We start from the raw sequence: 12,580 nt of genomic DNA, 5'->3' as shown, positions 1-12,580 counted from the left end.
TTCCACCAACAGGTATACATACCCTTGGCAACAATATTCTTCTGACGATCCCTTCCTTTCTTCTCCTGGACCTCCTAACCCCTCTACCTTTGGCTAAACCTTTTGCTTTTCCTGCCCTCCCAGATGGGTCTGCTAGTCATGACATACCCCGATCTAAACTTGATTGGGCCATGCATAACACGCATGATAGAATGGGTACTTGGTTTTGTTTTATAATCATCATTATTTTGGTTTGCATTTTGGAACCCTTCGTCTCCCGAGCTGAGTTAGCAACATTCAAATGTGGGTACAAGTTGAGTAGTTGAGGTGGTTGGTTATGGAGTTGTCAAGTTTGATTACATTTGTAGGTTTTGTGCAGTTTTCAAGTTTCTCTTTATTTTTGTTGTTCATTATATTACCACGTGGCCTAAATGTATTCCTGACGTCACACATGTTTTTATCCCACCATTGATACAGCATGACAAAAAGTGAGGAAAATTTTTCACAAAAGGAGGAGCAAGTGCGAAAGGAAATGTAAGTGCTTTTGTCTTCTCCTTCTCCTTCTTCTTTCTCTTCTTCTTCTTCTTCTTCTTCTTTCATATGCAGCACAAGGCTGTTGTCATGGTTTGGGAGTGCAGCTGTGCCTCTGATGCAAGTTAGAGCAGGAATTAGTAATTTGTTAATGGTGCCTACTCTTCACGCAGGACACCGTCAGATCTTTAACGTCCATCAACTAATGCTCGCAGACAGGTCACCCAGTTTAAGGTCCATCTGAGGGACGGCACCCACATTGATGAATCACCCTGCCTGTGAGACACCAAGATGGCATTTTGTAGCTGGGATGAGATCCAACCCAGGTTAGACAGCTCAGAGTGTGTACCTCCAAGTTATCTTTCTGACCCCTTCATATCTGTTGGCCTGTTTCAATCTGATGAACCACCTTTAGAGGCCATTTTTCCCCGCAGAGCAGGGGTTGGCCTTTTTCGGGCACCGTGGTCCCCTTTTTGAAGCAATGTTTTACGGCCGGATGCCCTTCCTGCCGCCAACCCTGTTAGTCGCCTCTTGCGACACACAGGGAATTACCAGTGAGCTGGTACTCAATTTGCCGACCTCGGAAGGATGACAGGCTGAGTCAACCCCCCTGGCGTTAATTCAGCGATCGACCGGGATTGGAACCCAGGATCCTTTGATCCCAAGCCGCACCCTAACCCTAAGCCAACACCAGGCGTTTGTTTCAATCTGATGGACGTAAGATATTTAACTGAACACATTGCAACCATAAAATCCACGACTTAGTCGCTTTATGGGGAAAAATACGTTCTTATGACTTGGGTCCATGCCAAAAGTAACTTGTTCCTGTCAGATAATTAATCATGCCTTAGGTCGTTATTTGCAAGTTATTTGCAAGATGTACTTTATTTGCAAGTATGTTGTTTAAAAAAAAATTCTACCTCCGCCAACGTAGTTGCATTGTTTTTACGTTGTCCGTCCGTCCCTCTGTCCGTACATCCATCTGTCCGAGATAGGTTTTCGTTACCACGATAACTTAAGAACCGCTGAAGAGAGATCTAAGTCAAACATGAAACAAGTATGTATAAATGGTGAAAAGATGAACTGATTCGATTTTGGGGTCAAAACGTCAAAGGTCAAAGGTCAGAGGTCCTGTTCGGTAAAAATTCTGTTACCACGCTAACTTGTGAACCGGTGATTGGATTTTGACCAAACATGGTACAAGCATATATTATGGTGTAAAGATGAACCGATTATATTTCGGCATCAAAAGGTCAAAGGTCAGAGTGCATAATATGTTTTTGTTACCGCGATAACTTGCGAATGACTGAAGGGATCTAAGTCAAATTTGGTACAAGCATGTATAATGATGCAAAGATTAACTGATTATATTTTGGGGTCAAGAGGTCAAAGGTCAGATGTCCTATTTGTAAAAATTCTGTTCCTGCCCTAATTTGTGAACCAGTGATGGGATTTTGACCAAACTTGGTATAAGTATATATGATGCTGCGAAGATTAACGGATTCGATTTTGGGGTCAAGAGGTCAAAGGTCAGATGTCCTGTTTGGTAAAAATTCTGTTCTTGTGCTAATTTGTGAACCAGTGATGGGATTTTGACCAAACTTGGTATAAGTATATATGATGCTGGAAAGTTTAACTGATTAGATTTTGGGGTCAAGAGGTCAAAGGTCAGATGTCCTGTTTGGTAAAAATTCTGTTCTTGCGCTAATTTGTGAATCAGTGATGGGATTTTGACCAAACTTGGTATAAGTATATATGATGCTGCAAAGATTAACTGATTAGATTTTGGGGTCAAGAGGTCAAAGGTCAGATGTCCTGTATGGTAAAAATTCTGTTCTTGCACTAATTTATGAACCAACTAGAACGGGCACTCGGTAGAGCGCATACCTTCGCCGCAGCTACTGTTCTGTACTTGGCATGGGAGTGTAGGGAACAGAACAACAAAAATACGATTTTGACCTTTTCGTGACCTTGACCTTGACCTTTGACCCGATTGCTCCCAAAATCTAATCAAATGTGTCCCGTATAATAACCAATCATCCCACCAAATTTCATGCAATTCGGTTGAATACTTTTTGAGTTATGCGAATAACATACACACACACACACACACAGACATACAAATAAATACACAGCGATCAAAACATAACCTTCCGCTTTTGCGAAGGTAATGATGGGATTTTGACCAAACTTGGTACAAGTATATATGATGAAGCAAAGATGAACTGATTATATTTTGGCATCAAGAGGTCAAAGGTCACATATCATGCCCGGTGAAAATGTGATGCTGAAGAACAGCTGGAAGTATTTAAATTGACCGTTTCGACTTCGAAGAGTGCCGTTCTAGTTCCTTCTTCTTTTAAAATGTCATTCACATTTACTCTGTTTTATTCTTTGCCTTTGATGTTTTTTGTTGCAGACCATCTGATGAGAGGAATTGTTCTCGCTGTGGAGAATCCCTGAAAGGAAAAACAAAGTTCCTGCTTGACTGTTACAACCTTTACTATCACGCCGACTGTTTCCGGGTAAGAGATTGTGATCAAAATACAGTGCAATTCAATGTTATTGGTTGTTCCTGGTTTGTTTGTTGGTTAATCTTCCCGACAGCAATTGCAGAAAACTGTATGATTGGCTACAGACCCAACATGGTCCCAAAACCTAGGCCCAGCTCTTTTTAATTATTCTTTCACTTTCTCATGTTGGCAAGGGAAGTCCTTAAGCTCTCCAAAAAGAAGAGTCGACTCCAATAGCCTCTGATGTCACTTCAAGTCTCAAGCTGAATGCTGAGTCATTTATAAATATATCCCCATGACATAATATTTATTTATTTATTTTTCTTATTGAGTTATAGCGATGTATGTTGCGCTTCCTTTTAAAGGCGCCATTTTGCCTTCGGGCACTAAAGCGTCAACCAGAAAGCAGACCGTACCTTGGTAGGGCAGACAGAATACCTCCTCCCTGAAGGATAGTCGGGTGACAATTCATTGACAAATCCGATGATGACATGCTAAGCTTCCCAAGACGATCACAGTTTCAGGAAGCTCCGTATCCAAATCCTCAATATCATCACCATCAGGTGGATTTGAACCCACAACCCCTGTGAAACCATTCCGACGTCCTCACCACTCGGCCAGCGTTGCCACGTTGCCTTCCACATTTCTTGCAATGTGGTGGTTTGTGGTGTTCTCAGTTATGGAATTATGCTATTGCGAGCAATGGCATTTATTCCATTTGTTTCGGGAAGTTACTGTTGTAACACAAGCAAAAATTATTTACTAAAATTGAAGAGTGATGTGATTCATGGTGTTTGACACTGATGATATTGGAAGCTGAAGTACTTGGTGGAATGCAGGACGTCAAACAATATCTCACGTTTTATTTATCTATTTTCGTTATAGGTTAATTACCTTTGCCAGTAAATCCCTATAACATAATATTTATTTATTTATAAAAATTCTCTTGCCCACACCTTATAATCATCTCTGATGTCTTTGAATTCGGTATATCAATTTTGCTTGTCTTGAATATAGTTACAGTATCCTAATTTTTTTTTATCATTAACGTAACATGCATCTTCATTGATTTAAGCTCAATTGGTATTTGCCTAAAATTTTTCTTCCTTTACCCATTGACCCCCAAACTCCCATTCCTCCAGTGTACCAAATGTGACGCACCATTTGGGGATAGCGGTGAGGGTACGTCCATGTTTGTTATCGATCAGAGAGTGCACTGCAACCCTTGTTACAAGAAAGTACAAGGTAAGTTACAACAACTGTGAAACACACATGACTTTTATTTTCTACAAGACTGAGGCTCATGGAAGAGTGAGGTTATGGAGCGTAGAAGTAACAGTAGGGCAGCGGGGAAACTCTTGAACCACAATAAGTAAGGGAATGAACAAACGGTAGAGAGAGAGAAAGAGAGAGAGAGAGAGAAAGAGAAAGAGAAAGAGAAAGAGAAAGAGAAAGAGAAAGAGACAAAGAAAGAGAAAGAAAGAGAGAGAGAAAGAGAGAAAGAAAGAAAGAAAGAAAGAAAGAAAGAAAAAGAGAGAAAAAAAGAGAAAAAAAAGAGAAAGGAAACCCTGCAACTTGAAAATAAGAGGGTTAGGTTGTAACGGGTTAATGGGGATAAATAAAGATTGTGGGGAAGGATGGGGGTGGATTGAAAAATGATGGAGGAAAGAGAGGGATAGAAATGATACACCACAATCAAACAAAAATAAGTTAAATAACGTGAAGTTAAATAACGTCTTTTCTCCCACCTCTGGGACAATCCTTCAATCCCACTCCTCCCTCCAGGTCTTTAAAATAGCTAGCTGTTCACAACCATCTCTTATCTTCCCCCATCCAAAACCATGATCTTTTCTACCCCCGTTAATTTACCCCTGATGCACTTTTTTGAAACACTGACTTCTTTCCTGGAAGTCCTAGTAGTGTCCATGTGTTTTAAACCTCTCCCCCCCCCCCCCCCCCCACTTCCCACACCTCCTCCCCCCAAGCCCTCTCCCTCCCACAGATCTTCCGATGTCCCTGTTCTCTGCTGTTGTACTTGTGTGCTTCCCTCTCTCTCCCCATCTTGTCTCCCGCTCCCTTTATTGTATGTTTTGTTTGTCCGATTGGTTTTTTTTTTGTGATTGATGTCAGCTCTTACATGAGCCTCAATCTTTTATACAAAAAAAAAAAAAGGAATATTTTTTTTAAAATGAATTTTATTTTGAGGAAGAAGAATCTGGAAGATATGAGAAACCTCAACAACAAAGATCAGGTCTAAAATAACAATGCAGAACAGAAGCTTGAAAGCCACAGGTGAGTTCTATGACAGGACATACTGACAATTTTGCCTTGAAGTAAGAAAGTGCTTTTTACCCCGCGCATGCAAAGTATAAAGCGGGGTAAAGCAATTTATTCATGTCTGTCCAAAAAGAAATAAGTCTGTCGACAAACAAAATTGAAAATCATTCCAAACAGGAAACTCAGTTTTTAAGGACGTCATGAAGGACACAAAAAACATGCAATAATAACTAATTTAACGTGTTAAATAAGGTGGTGTAATGGCCAATGCATCAACGGCGGTAAAACTTCAGTAAACCTCTGGAATTAATTTATTTATACGAGTTTTACAATCTTTATTTTATTTACACTAGAAACACCTGCTCCATACAGGAGCAGCCAGGGGGTGGGGAGAGGGGAAGTGGCGGTGGGTCATATTGATAATGTGAATGGCGGTGGATTTATACTCAGTATTATTATTATTATTATTATTATAGATTGTTTAACGGCCACAATTATTCCCATGTTCTTGTCGGGTTGGATGTGGGAAGCTTGGCCCAAGTCTTTCATGAACCAGCTGACCAGGCCTCGTATTTGACGAAGCTTAGAGCAGGGATTTGTAATTTGTTTAGGGTGCCGGTGATAGCTTGCCAACTCTATGTGACGGACACCGTGGTGAGATCTTTAACACCCACCAATTTATCCCAGCAGACAGAACGCCCAGTTTAGCATCCATCGGAGGGATAGCACACATTGATGAATCACCCTGCCTGTGAAACACCAGGATGACAGTTTATAGCTGGGTCGAGATTCTGGCCTGGGAAACTGGGATTCTGGGTTTATAGCTGCGCTGGGAAACACCCAGGCTGGACAGCTTAGACATGCGTGTGCATTAAAAAAAGGGGTTATGCATCGAATAAAGGCCACAATTGGGCTGTAATGGTCTCAGGGCAATATCGCATGTCGCACTTGAAGCCATGGCTGGGATAAATGACACATGAGACCCCAAGATATAAGTTATAAACAATCCATGTACAGTCCACAAAATCCTATGGCTTGAAAAATCACACAGACCATGGGATACGTCATTCATGTGGAAATACTCATTTGAGCATCTTACCTGGAGGCCGAGCAATTTGAGATGCCTTGGATCCATTAGTCTGTGGGCCATGCGATAAGCATACAATGCCTCAAGGACGTCGGGTTTCCTCCAAATTTATTTCAGCAGCGACTGTTTAAAAAGGTAATTATTACGATGGAACGAATTGACAGAATAGTTTGTGGTTATAATAATTTTTACTTCCAGTAGGTACTGTGCCCGAGGAAACACCACGCTGCGTTATACACACTTTAAAACAAAGTTCCTCCAAGGCTGAAATCCCCCTTGGGGACGGAGGGTATTTTGGGGACGGGTGCAATTTAAGTCACTTAAACCTCAGTTGTGTGACCCTTAGTTCCCCTGGCAAGTGTGGTTGAGATTGGAGAAGTAACGACCAAATGCATTGCGGTCAGACGGACAGACACCAAATTGCATATTTTAGTATGATTGAATTATATGCTTGAACATTGTAGAATACAAATAACCTTCTTATTACTTTTTTCTTTTTGTATACTAAGTCGAGGCTCGAAAAAGAGCGAACGCACAGAACATTTTTTTTTTTGTATACAAGATTGAGGCTCGTGTAAGACCGAGCACGTTAAACACACATTACCACATAAAACACAAAAAAACATAAACGGACACATACAGTGCATTCAGAAAGTATTCAGACCCCTTCACTTTTTCACATTTTGTTATGTTGCAGCATTATGCTGAAATTGTTTAAATTCATTTTTTCCCTCATCAATCTACACTCAATACCCCATGATGACAAAGAGAAAACAGGATTTTAGAAAGTTTTGTAAATTTATTAAAAAGAAAAAACTGAAATATCACATTGACATAAGTATTCAGACCCTTTGCTATGACACTTGAAATTTATCTCAGGTGCCTCCCATTTCTCTTGCTCATCTTTGAGATGTTTCTACACCTTGATTGGAGTCCACCTGTGGTAAATTCAATTGATTGGACATAATTTGGAAAGGCACACACCTGTCTATATAAGGTCTCACAGCTGACAATGCATATCAGAGCAAAAACCAAGCCATGAGGTCGAAGGAATTGCCTGCAGAGCTCAGAGACAGGACTGTGTCGAGGCACAGATCTGGGGAAGCCTACAAAAAAAATTCTGCTGCATAGAAGGTTCCCAAGAGCACAGCGGCCTCCATAATTCTTAAATGGAAAAAGTTTGGAACAACCAGGGCTCTTCCTAGAGCTGGCCGCCCGCCCAAACTGAGCAATCGGGGGAGAAGGGCCTTGGTAAGAGAGGTGACCAAGAACCCGATGGTCACTCTGGCTGAGCTCCATAAATTCTATGAGGAGATGGGAGAAACTTCCAGAAGGACAACCATCACTGCAACACTCCACCAATCTGAGCTTTATGGCAGGGTGGCCAGATGGAAGCCTCTCCTCAGTGAAAGACACATGAAAGCCCGCTTGGAGTTTGCAAAAAAGCACCTAAAGGACTTTCAGACTGTGAGAAACAAGATTCTGTGGTCTGATGAAACCAAGATTGAACTGTTTGGCCTCAATTCTAAGCATCATGTCTGGAGGAAACCAGGCAACGCTCATCACCTGCCCAATACCATCCCAACGGTGAAGCATGGTGGTGGCAGCATCATGCTGTGGGGGTGTTTTTCAGCAGCAGGGACTGGGGGACTGGTCAGGGTTGAGGGAACAATGAACGGAGCAAAGTACGGAGATATCCTCAATGAAAACCTGAAACAGAGCACTCAGGACCTCAGACTGGGCAGAAGGTTCACCTTCCAACAGGACAATGACCCCAACCACACAGCCAAGACAACGCAAGAGTGGCTTTGGGACAACTCTGTGAAGGTCCTCGAGTGGCCCAGCCAGAGCCCTGACTTGAACCCAATCGAACATCTCTGGAGAGACCTGAAAATGGCTGTCCACCAACGGTCCCATCCAACCTGACAGAGCTTGAGAGGATCTGCAGAGAAGAATGGCAGAAAATCCCCAAATTCAGGTGTGCAAAGCTTGTCGCGTCATACCAAAGAAAACTCGAGGCTGTAATCGCTGCCAAAGGTGCTTCAACTAAGTACTGAGTTAAGGGTCTGAATACTTATGTCAATGTGATATTTCAGTTTTTTCTTTTTAATAAATTTGCAAAACTTTCTAAAATCCTGTTCTCTCTTTGTCATTATGGGGTATTGAGTGTTGAATGATGAGGGGAAAAAATGAATTTAAACGATTTCAGCATAAGGCTGCAACCTAACAAAATGTGAAAAAAGTGAAGGGGTCTGAATACTTTCTGAATGCACTGTAAAACAATAAAGGGAGGGGGAGACAAGGTGGTAAGAGAGAGGGAAGCATACATGCACAACAGTAAAGAACAGGGACATCGGGAGATCTGTGGAAGGGAGAGGCCTGGGGTGGGGGGGGGGGGGGGGAGGGAGGGAAGGGTTAAACGGTATAAAACAAATTGACACTACTAGGAATTTCAGGAATGAAGTCGGAGATTGAAAGAGGTGGATTTGGGGTGTATTAACGGGGGTAGAAAAGATCAAGGTTTTGGATGGGGGAAGATAACAGATGGTGGTGAACAGCTGTTTTAAAGACCTGGAGGGAGTAGTGGGATTCAAGAGAGTGTGGAAGTTTGTTCCAGAGGTGGGAAAAAAGAGGAATAAAAGAGTGAAGGTGAGCAGAGAGTCTTGATTTTGGCAGTTTCACAAGAAGAAGTTTGCTGGCAGTTCTAATGCGTCCTGCAGGAATATTTGGGGGACACAGCACAGACAGAGCTGGGGGAGCTAGGCCAGAGAGGAGTCGGTGGAAGACAGAAAGACCACCAACCTGCCTGCGGTGAGCGAGTGAAAGGCCCTCGGAATCAGCTACATCGCGGGAGATTCCAATGATCCTGAAAGCCGAGCCAGGTGTGAGGCAGGAGCACCAGCCCAGAGGGGAGAGCAGTGTTCCATCAAGCTGCGGATGAAAGCTTTGCATGTGGTGAAGAGCTAAGAGGTGCCAAGGAAGAACTTCACACGACGGAGGATGCCCAGTCGGCGACTGGCTTTGGAGGCCGTAATAATAGTTGGAGAAGATGGAGGTCGTTGGAGTTTGTGAGACGTTGGAGGCCATAATAATATAATAAAGGGAGTGGGAGACAGGAGGGGGAGTGCGAAGGAAGCACACAAGCACAAAAGAGGTGGAGAACAGGGACATCGGGAGATCTGTGGAAGGGATATGGCTGGGGCTGGGTACACGGGATAAACAAGATGGACACTACAAAGACCTTCAGTAAAGAAAACGGAATTGGAAGGAGGTGGGTTTGGGGTGCATTAACAGGGGTAGAAAAGACCAATGTTTTGGATGGGGGAAGATAGGAGATTTTTTTTTTTTTTTTGGGGGGGATACAAGATCGAGGCTCGTGAAAGAGCTAACATTAATCACACAAAAAGACAAACCGACACACAAAACACAAAAAACAAGGGGAGCGGCAGACAAGATGGGGAGAGAGGGGGAAGGACACAAACACAACATTTGAGAGCAGGGACATCGGGAGGACTTGGGGGGAGGTGGGAGAGGAATAAAACATATGAACACTGCAAGGACTCTGGGGTGAATTACCGGGGGTAGAAAAGATCAAGGTTTTCGATGGGGGAAGATAAGAGATGGTGGTGAACAGCTGTTTTAAAGCCCTGGAGGGAGGAGTGGGATTGAAGGGAGTGGGGGAGTTTGTTCCAGAGGCGGGAGAAAAGGGGAATGAAAGAGTGAAGGTGAGCAGAGAGCCTAGACTTTGGCAGTTTAACCATAAGAGGGTTGCAGGCAGATCTTGTGCGACCTGAAGGAATATTGGGGGGACAGAGCACAGAGAGAGCTGGGGGAGCAAGGCCGGAGAGGAGTCGGTAGAAGACAGAAAGACCACCAACCTGCCTGCGGTGAGTGAGTGAAAGGCCCTCGGAGTTGACTACATCGCAGGAGATTCCAATGATTCTGCTATTTTGCCATGGTGGTGAACAGCTATTTTGAAGACCTGGAGGGAGGATTGGGATTGAAGAGAGTGTGGGAGTTTGTTCCATAGGTGGGAAAAAAGAGGAATGAAAGAGTGAAGGAGAGCAGAGACTCTTAATTTTGGCAGTTTCATCAGAAGAGGATTGCTGGCAGACCTGGTGTGTCCTGCAGGAATATGTGGGGGACAGAGCACAGACAGAGCTGGAGGAGCTGTGCCGGAGAGGAGTCAGTAGAAGATAGAATGACCACCGAACCTGCCTGCAGTGAGAGAGTGAAAGGCCCTCAGAATCAGCTTCATCACAGGAGATACCACAGATTCTAAAAGCTTTGGTTTCTACAGTGTGAAGCCGAGCTTTGTGTGAGGCAGGAGCACCAGCCCACAGGGGAGAGCAGTACTCCATCAAGCTGCAGATGAACGCTTTGTATGTAGTGAGAAGCTCAGTATTGCTAAGAAAGGACTTCGCACGACAGAAGATCCCCAGACGGCGACTGGCTTTGGAGGCCAGCTTGAAAATGTGGTTTTCCCTCGTAAGATCATGGCAGATAATGAGACCCAAAAGCTTAGTGACAGAACCTCTTCGATAGGATTATTGAGAAAGTAGATGGGAGGGTTGTCCAGATGGCCTTTTCAGAGAGACATAGTGAGAGTGTGAGATTTGTCAGGATTGAAAGACATGTTCCACTTGTTTGACCAGTTTGTGATATTGTCCAGGTCTGCAGAGAGTGAAGGGGCTGCAGACTGCCGATCTGAGGGTTGAGATATGGAGCATCAGAGAGTGGAGTCATCAGCAAAGAGATAGAGAGGACTTTCCAGATAGTCGGAGAGATCACTAATGAAGATTATAAAAAGCGCAGGGCCCATAACACTGCCTCGAGGAACTCCAGCCTGGACAGGAAGAGGCGATGAGAGAATTCCATTCAGGGCCACACGTTGACTGTGACCAGAGAGGCAAGCCATTTGTGGAGATTTCCATAGATACCATAGGAGGAGAATTTGGTGAGCAGGGTGGGGTGCCAGGCCGTATCGAAGTCACATGATATGTCAAGGGAGACAGCTTTGATTTTCTGTTTCGCATTGAGGACCTCCATCCATTGTTGAGATAGAAGCAGCAAGTCCAGAGTGGAGTGACTTGGTGTGAATCCACATTGATGATCAGAGATCAAGCCTTTGGAGAAGAGGAAGGATTTAATATCAGAAGCGATGATGGATTGGGATTGTATGACCTTGCTGATGATTGGGAGCAGGCTGATTGGTCTGTAGTTGCAAGCATCTGATTTTGCACCTTTTTTGTGTAAAGCAGTAAGTTGGCTAATTTCTAAGCCGATGACAGATGACCTTGATCAAAAGAGAGGGTGAAGAGAACAAAGAGAGGGTGAGATAGAGCAGCAGAGCTGGATTTTAGGACCCGTGGGCTGCTGCCGTCTTGTCCAGTTGCAGAATCAGAGTCGAGGTTTGACAGAAACTTCTCCATCTCGTCAGGAGAGAAGGACACAGAGTCCAGGAGCAGCTGGGTTTGACTGGGTAAGGTGGGTACAGAAAGTGATGGGTTTGGGACACAATATTTTGAGGCAAACACAGAGTTGAGGCATTCAGCTTTTGTCATGGGAAGTCAGCTGTTTAGCTGTTGGAGGTAAGGGAGGGGATGGAGGGGGAACAAACACCAGAAACAGACTTGAATAAATCATTATTTTATTTAAATTAAAGTATATCGAGTCCTTGAACACTGCGTACTAAAAATTGCTAAAAACTAAAATTTCTAAAAACATGTTTTCACTTTGTCATTATGGGGTATTATGTGCAAATCGGTGACAAAAAAAAAATCTCAATTTAATCCAGTTTCAATTCAGGCTGTAACACAACAAAATGTTAAAGTCAAGGGGTATGAATACTTTCTGAAGGCACTGTGATCGAGACAAAGTCGGTGGCACTATTTTGGCCACAAACATGCTGGACCTGTCCCAAACTCGAGTTCTTGGCTTACTAAACACACAGTAAACAGTGACCCAATGGAAAAAGGTCAACGGCATACCCAACATGGCCCAGCTCCATCCAATGTGGCCAGCAAATTAAGTTGGCACCATATCAGCTTGGCACGGTCAGCTTAATAACTTCATGCACAGCCATTTGTTTTCAACATGATAAGCTGGCAGCCTAAACCATCATGATTAACATCGGATGAAGTTTATATATTTATTCTTGTGATTGAATAGCCTTTATTGTTTACCCCATTTA

General features: G+C 43.4%; 1 protein-coding gene across 1 annotated transcript in view; it reads left to right on the top strand.

Moving 5' to 3' along the window:
• The window catches only part of LOC137439482 (uncharacterized), a 52,126-nt gene that overhangs the window by 34,182 nt on the left and 5,364 nt on the right, over positions 1 to 12,580 (top strand). The window contains exons 7-9 of the mRNA XM_068135258.2: positions 457 to 513; positions 2,930 to 3,035; positions 4,166 to 4,268. Coding sequence (XP_067991359.2) covers positions 457 to 513; positions 2,930 to 3,035; positions 4,166 to 4,268 — 266 coding nt within the window. The remainder of the gene's footprint in view (positions 1 to 456; positions 514 to 2,929; positions 3,036 to 4,165; positions 4,269 to 12,580) is intronic.

This window comes from Myxine glutinosa, chromosome 14 (assembly GCF_964187855.1).
Source record: "Myxine glutinosa chromosome 14, kmMyxGlut1.1, whole genome shotgun sequence".
Lineage (NCBI taxonomy): Eukaryota > Metazoa > Chordata > Myxini > Myxiniformes > Myxinidae > Myxine > Myxine glutinosa.
Note: the sequence above shows the minus strand (reverse complement) of the source record. Positions and strands in the feature narration are given on the sequence as shown.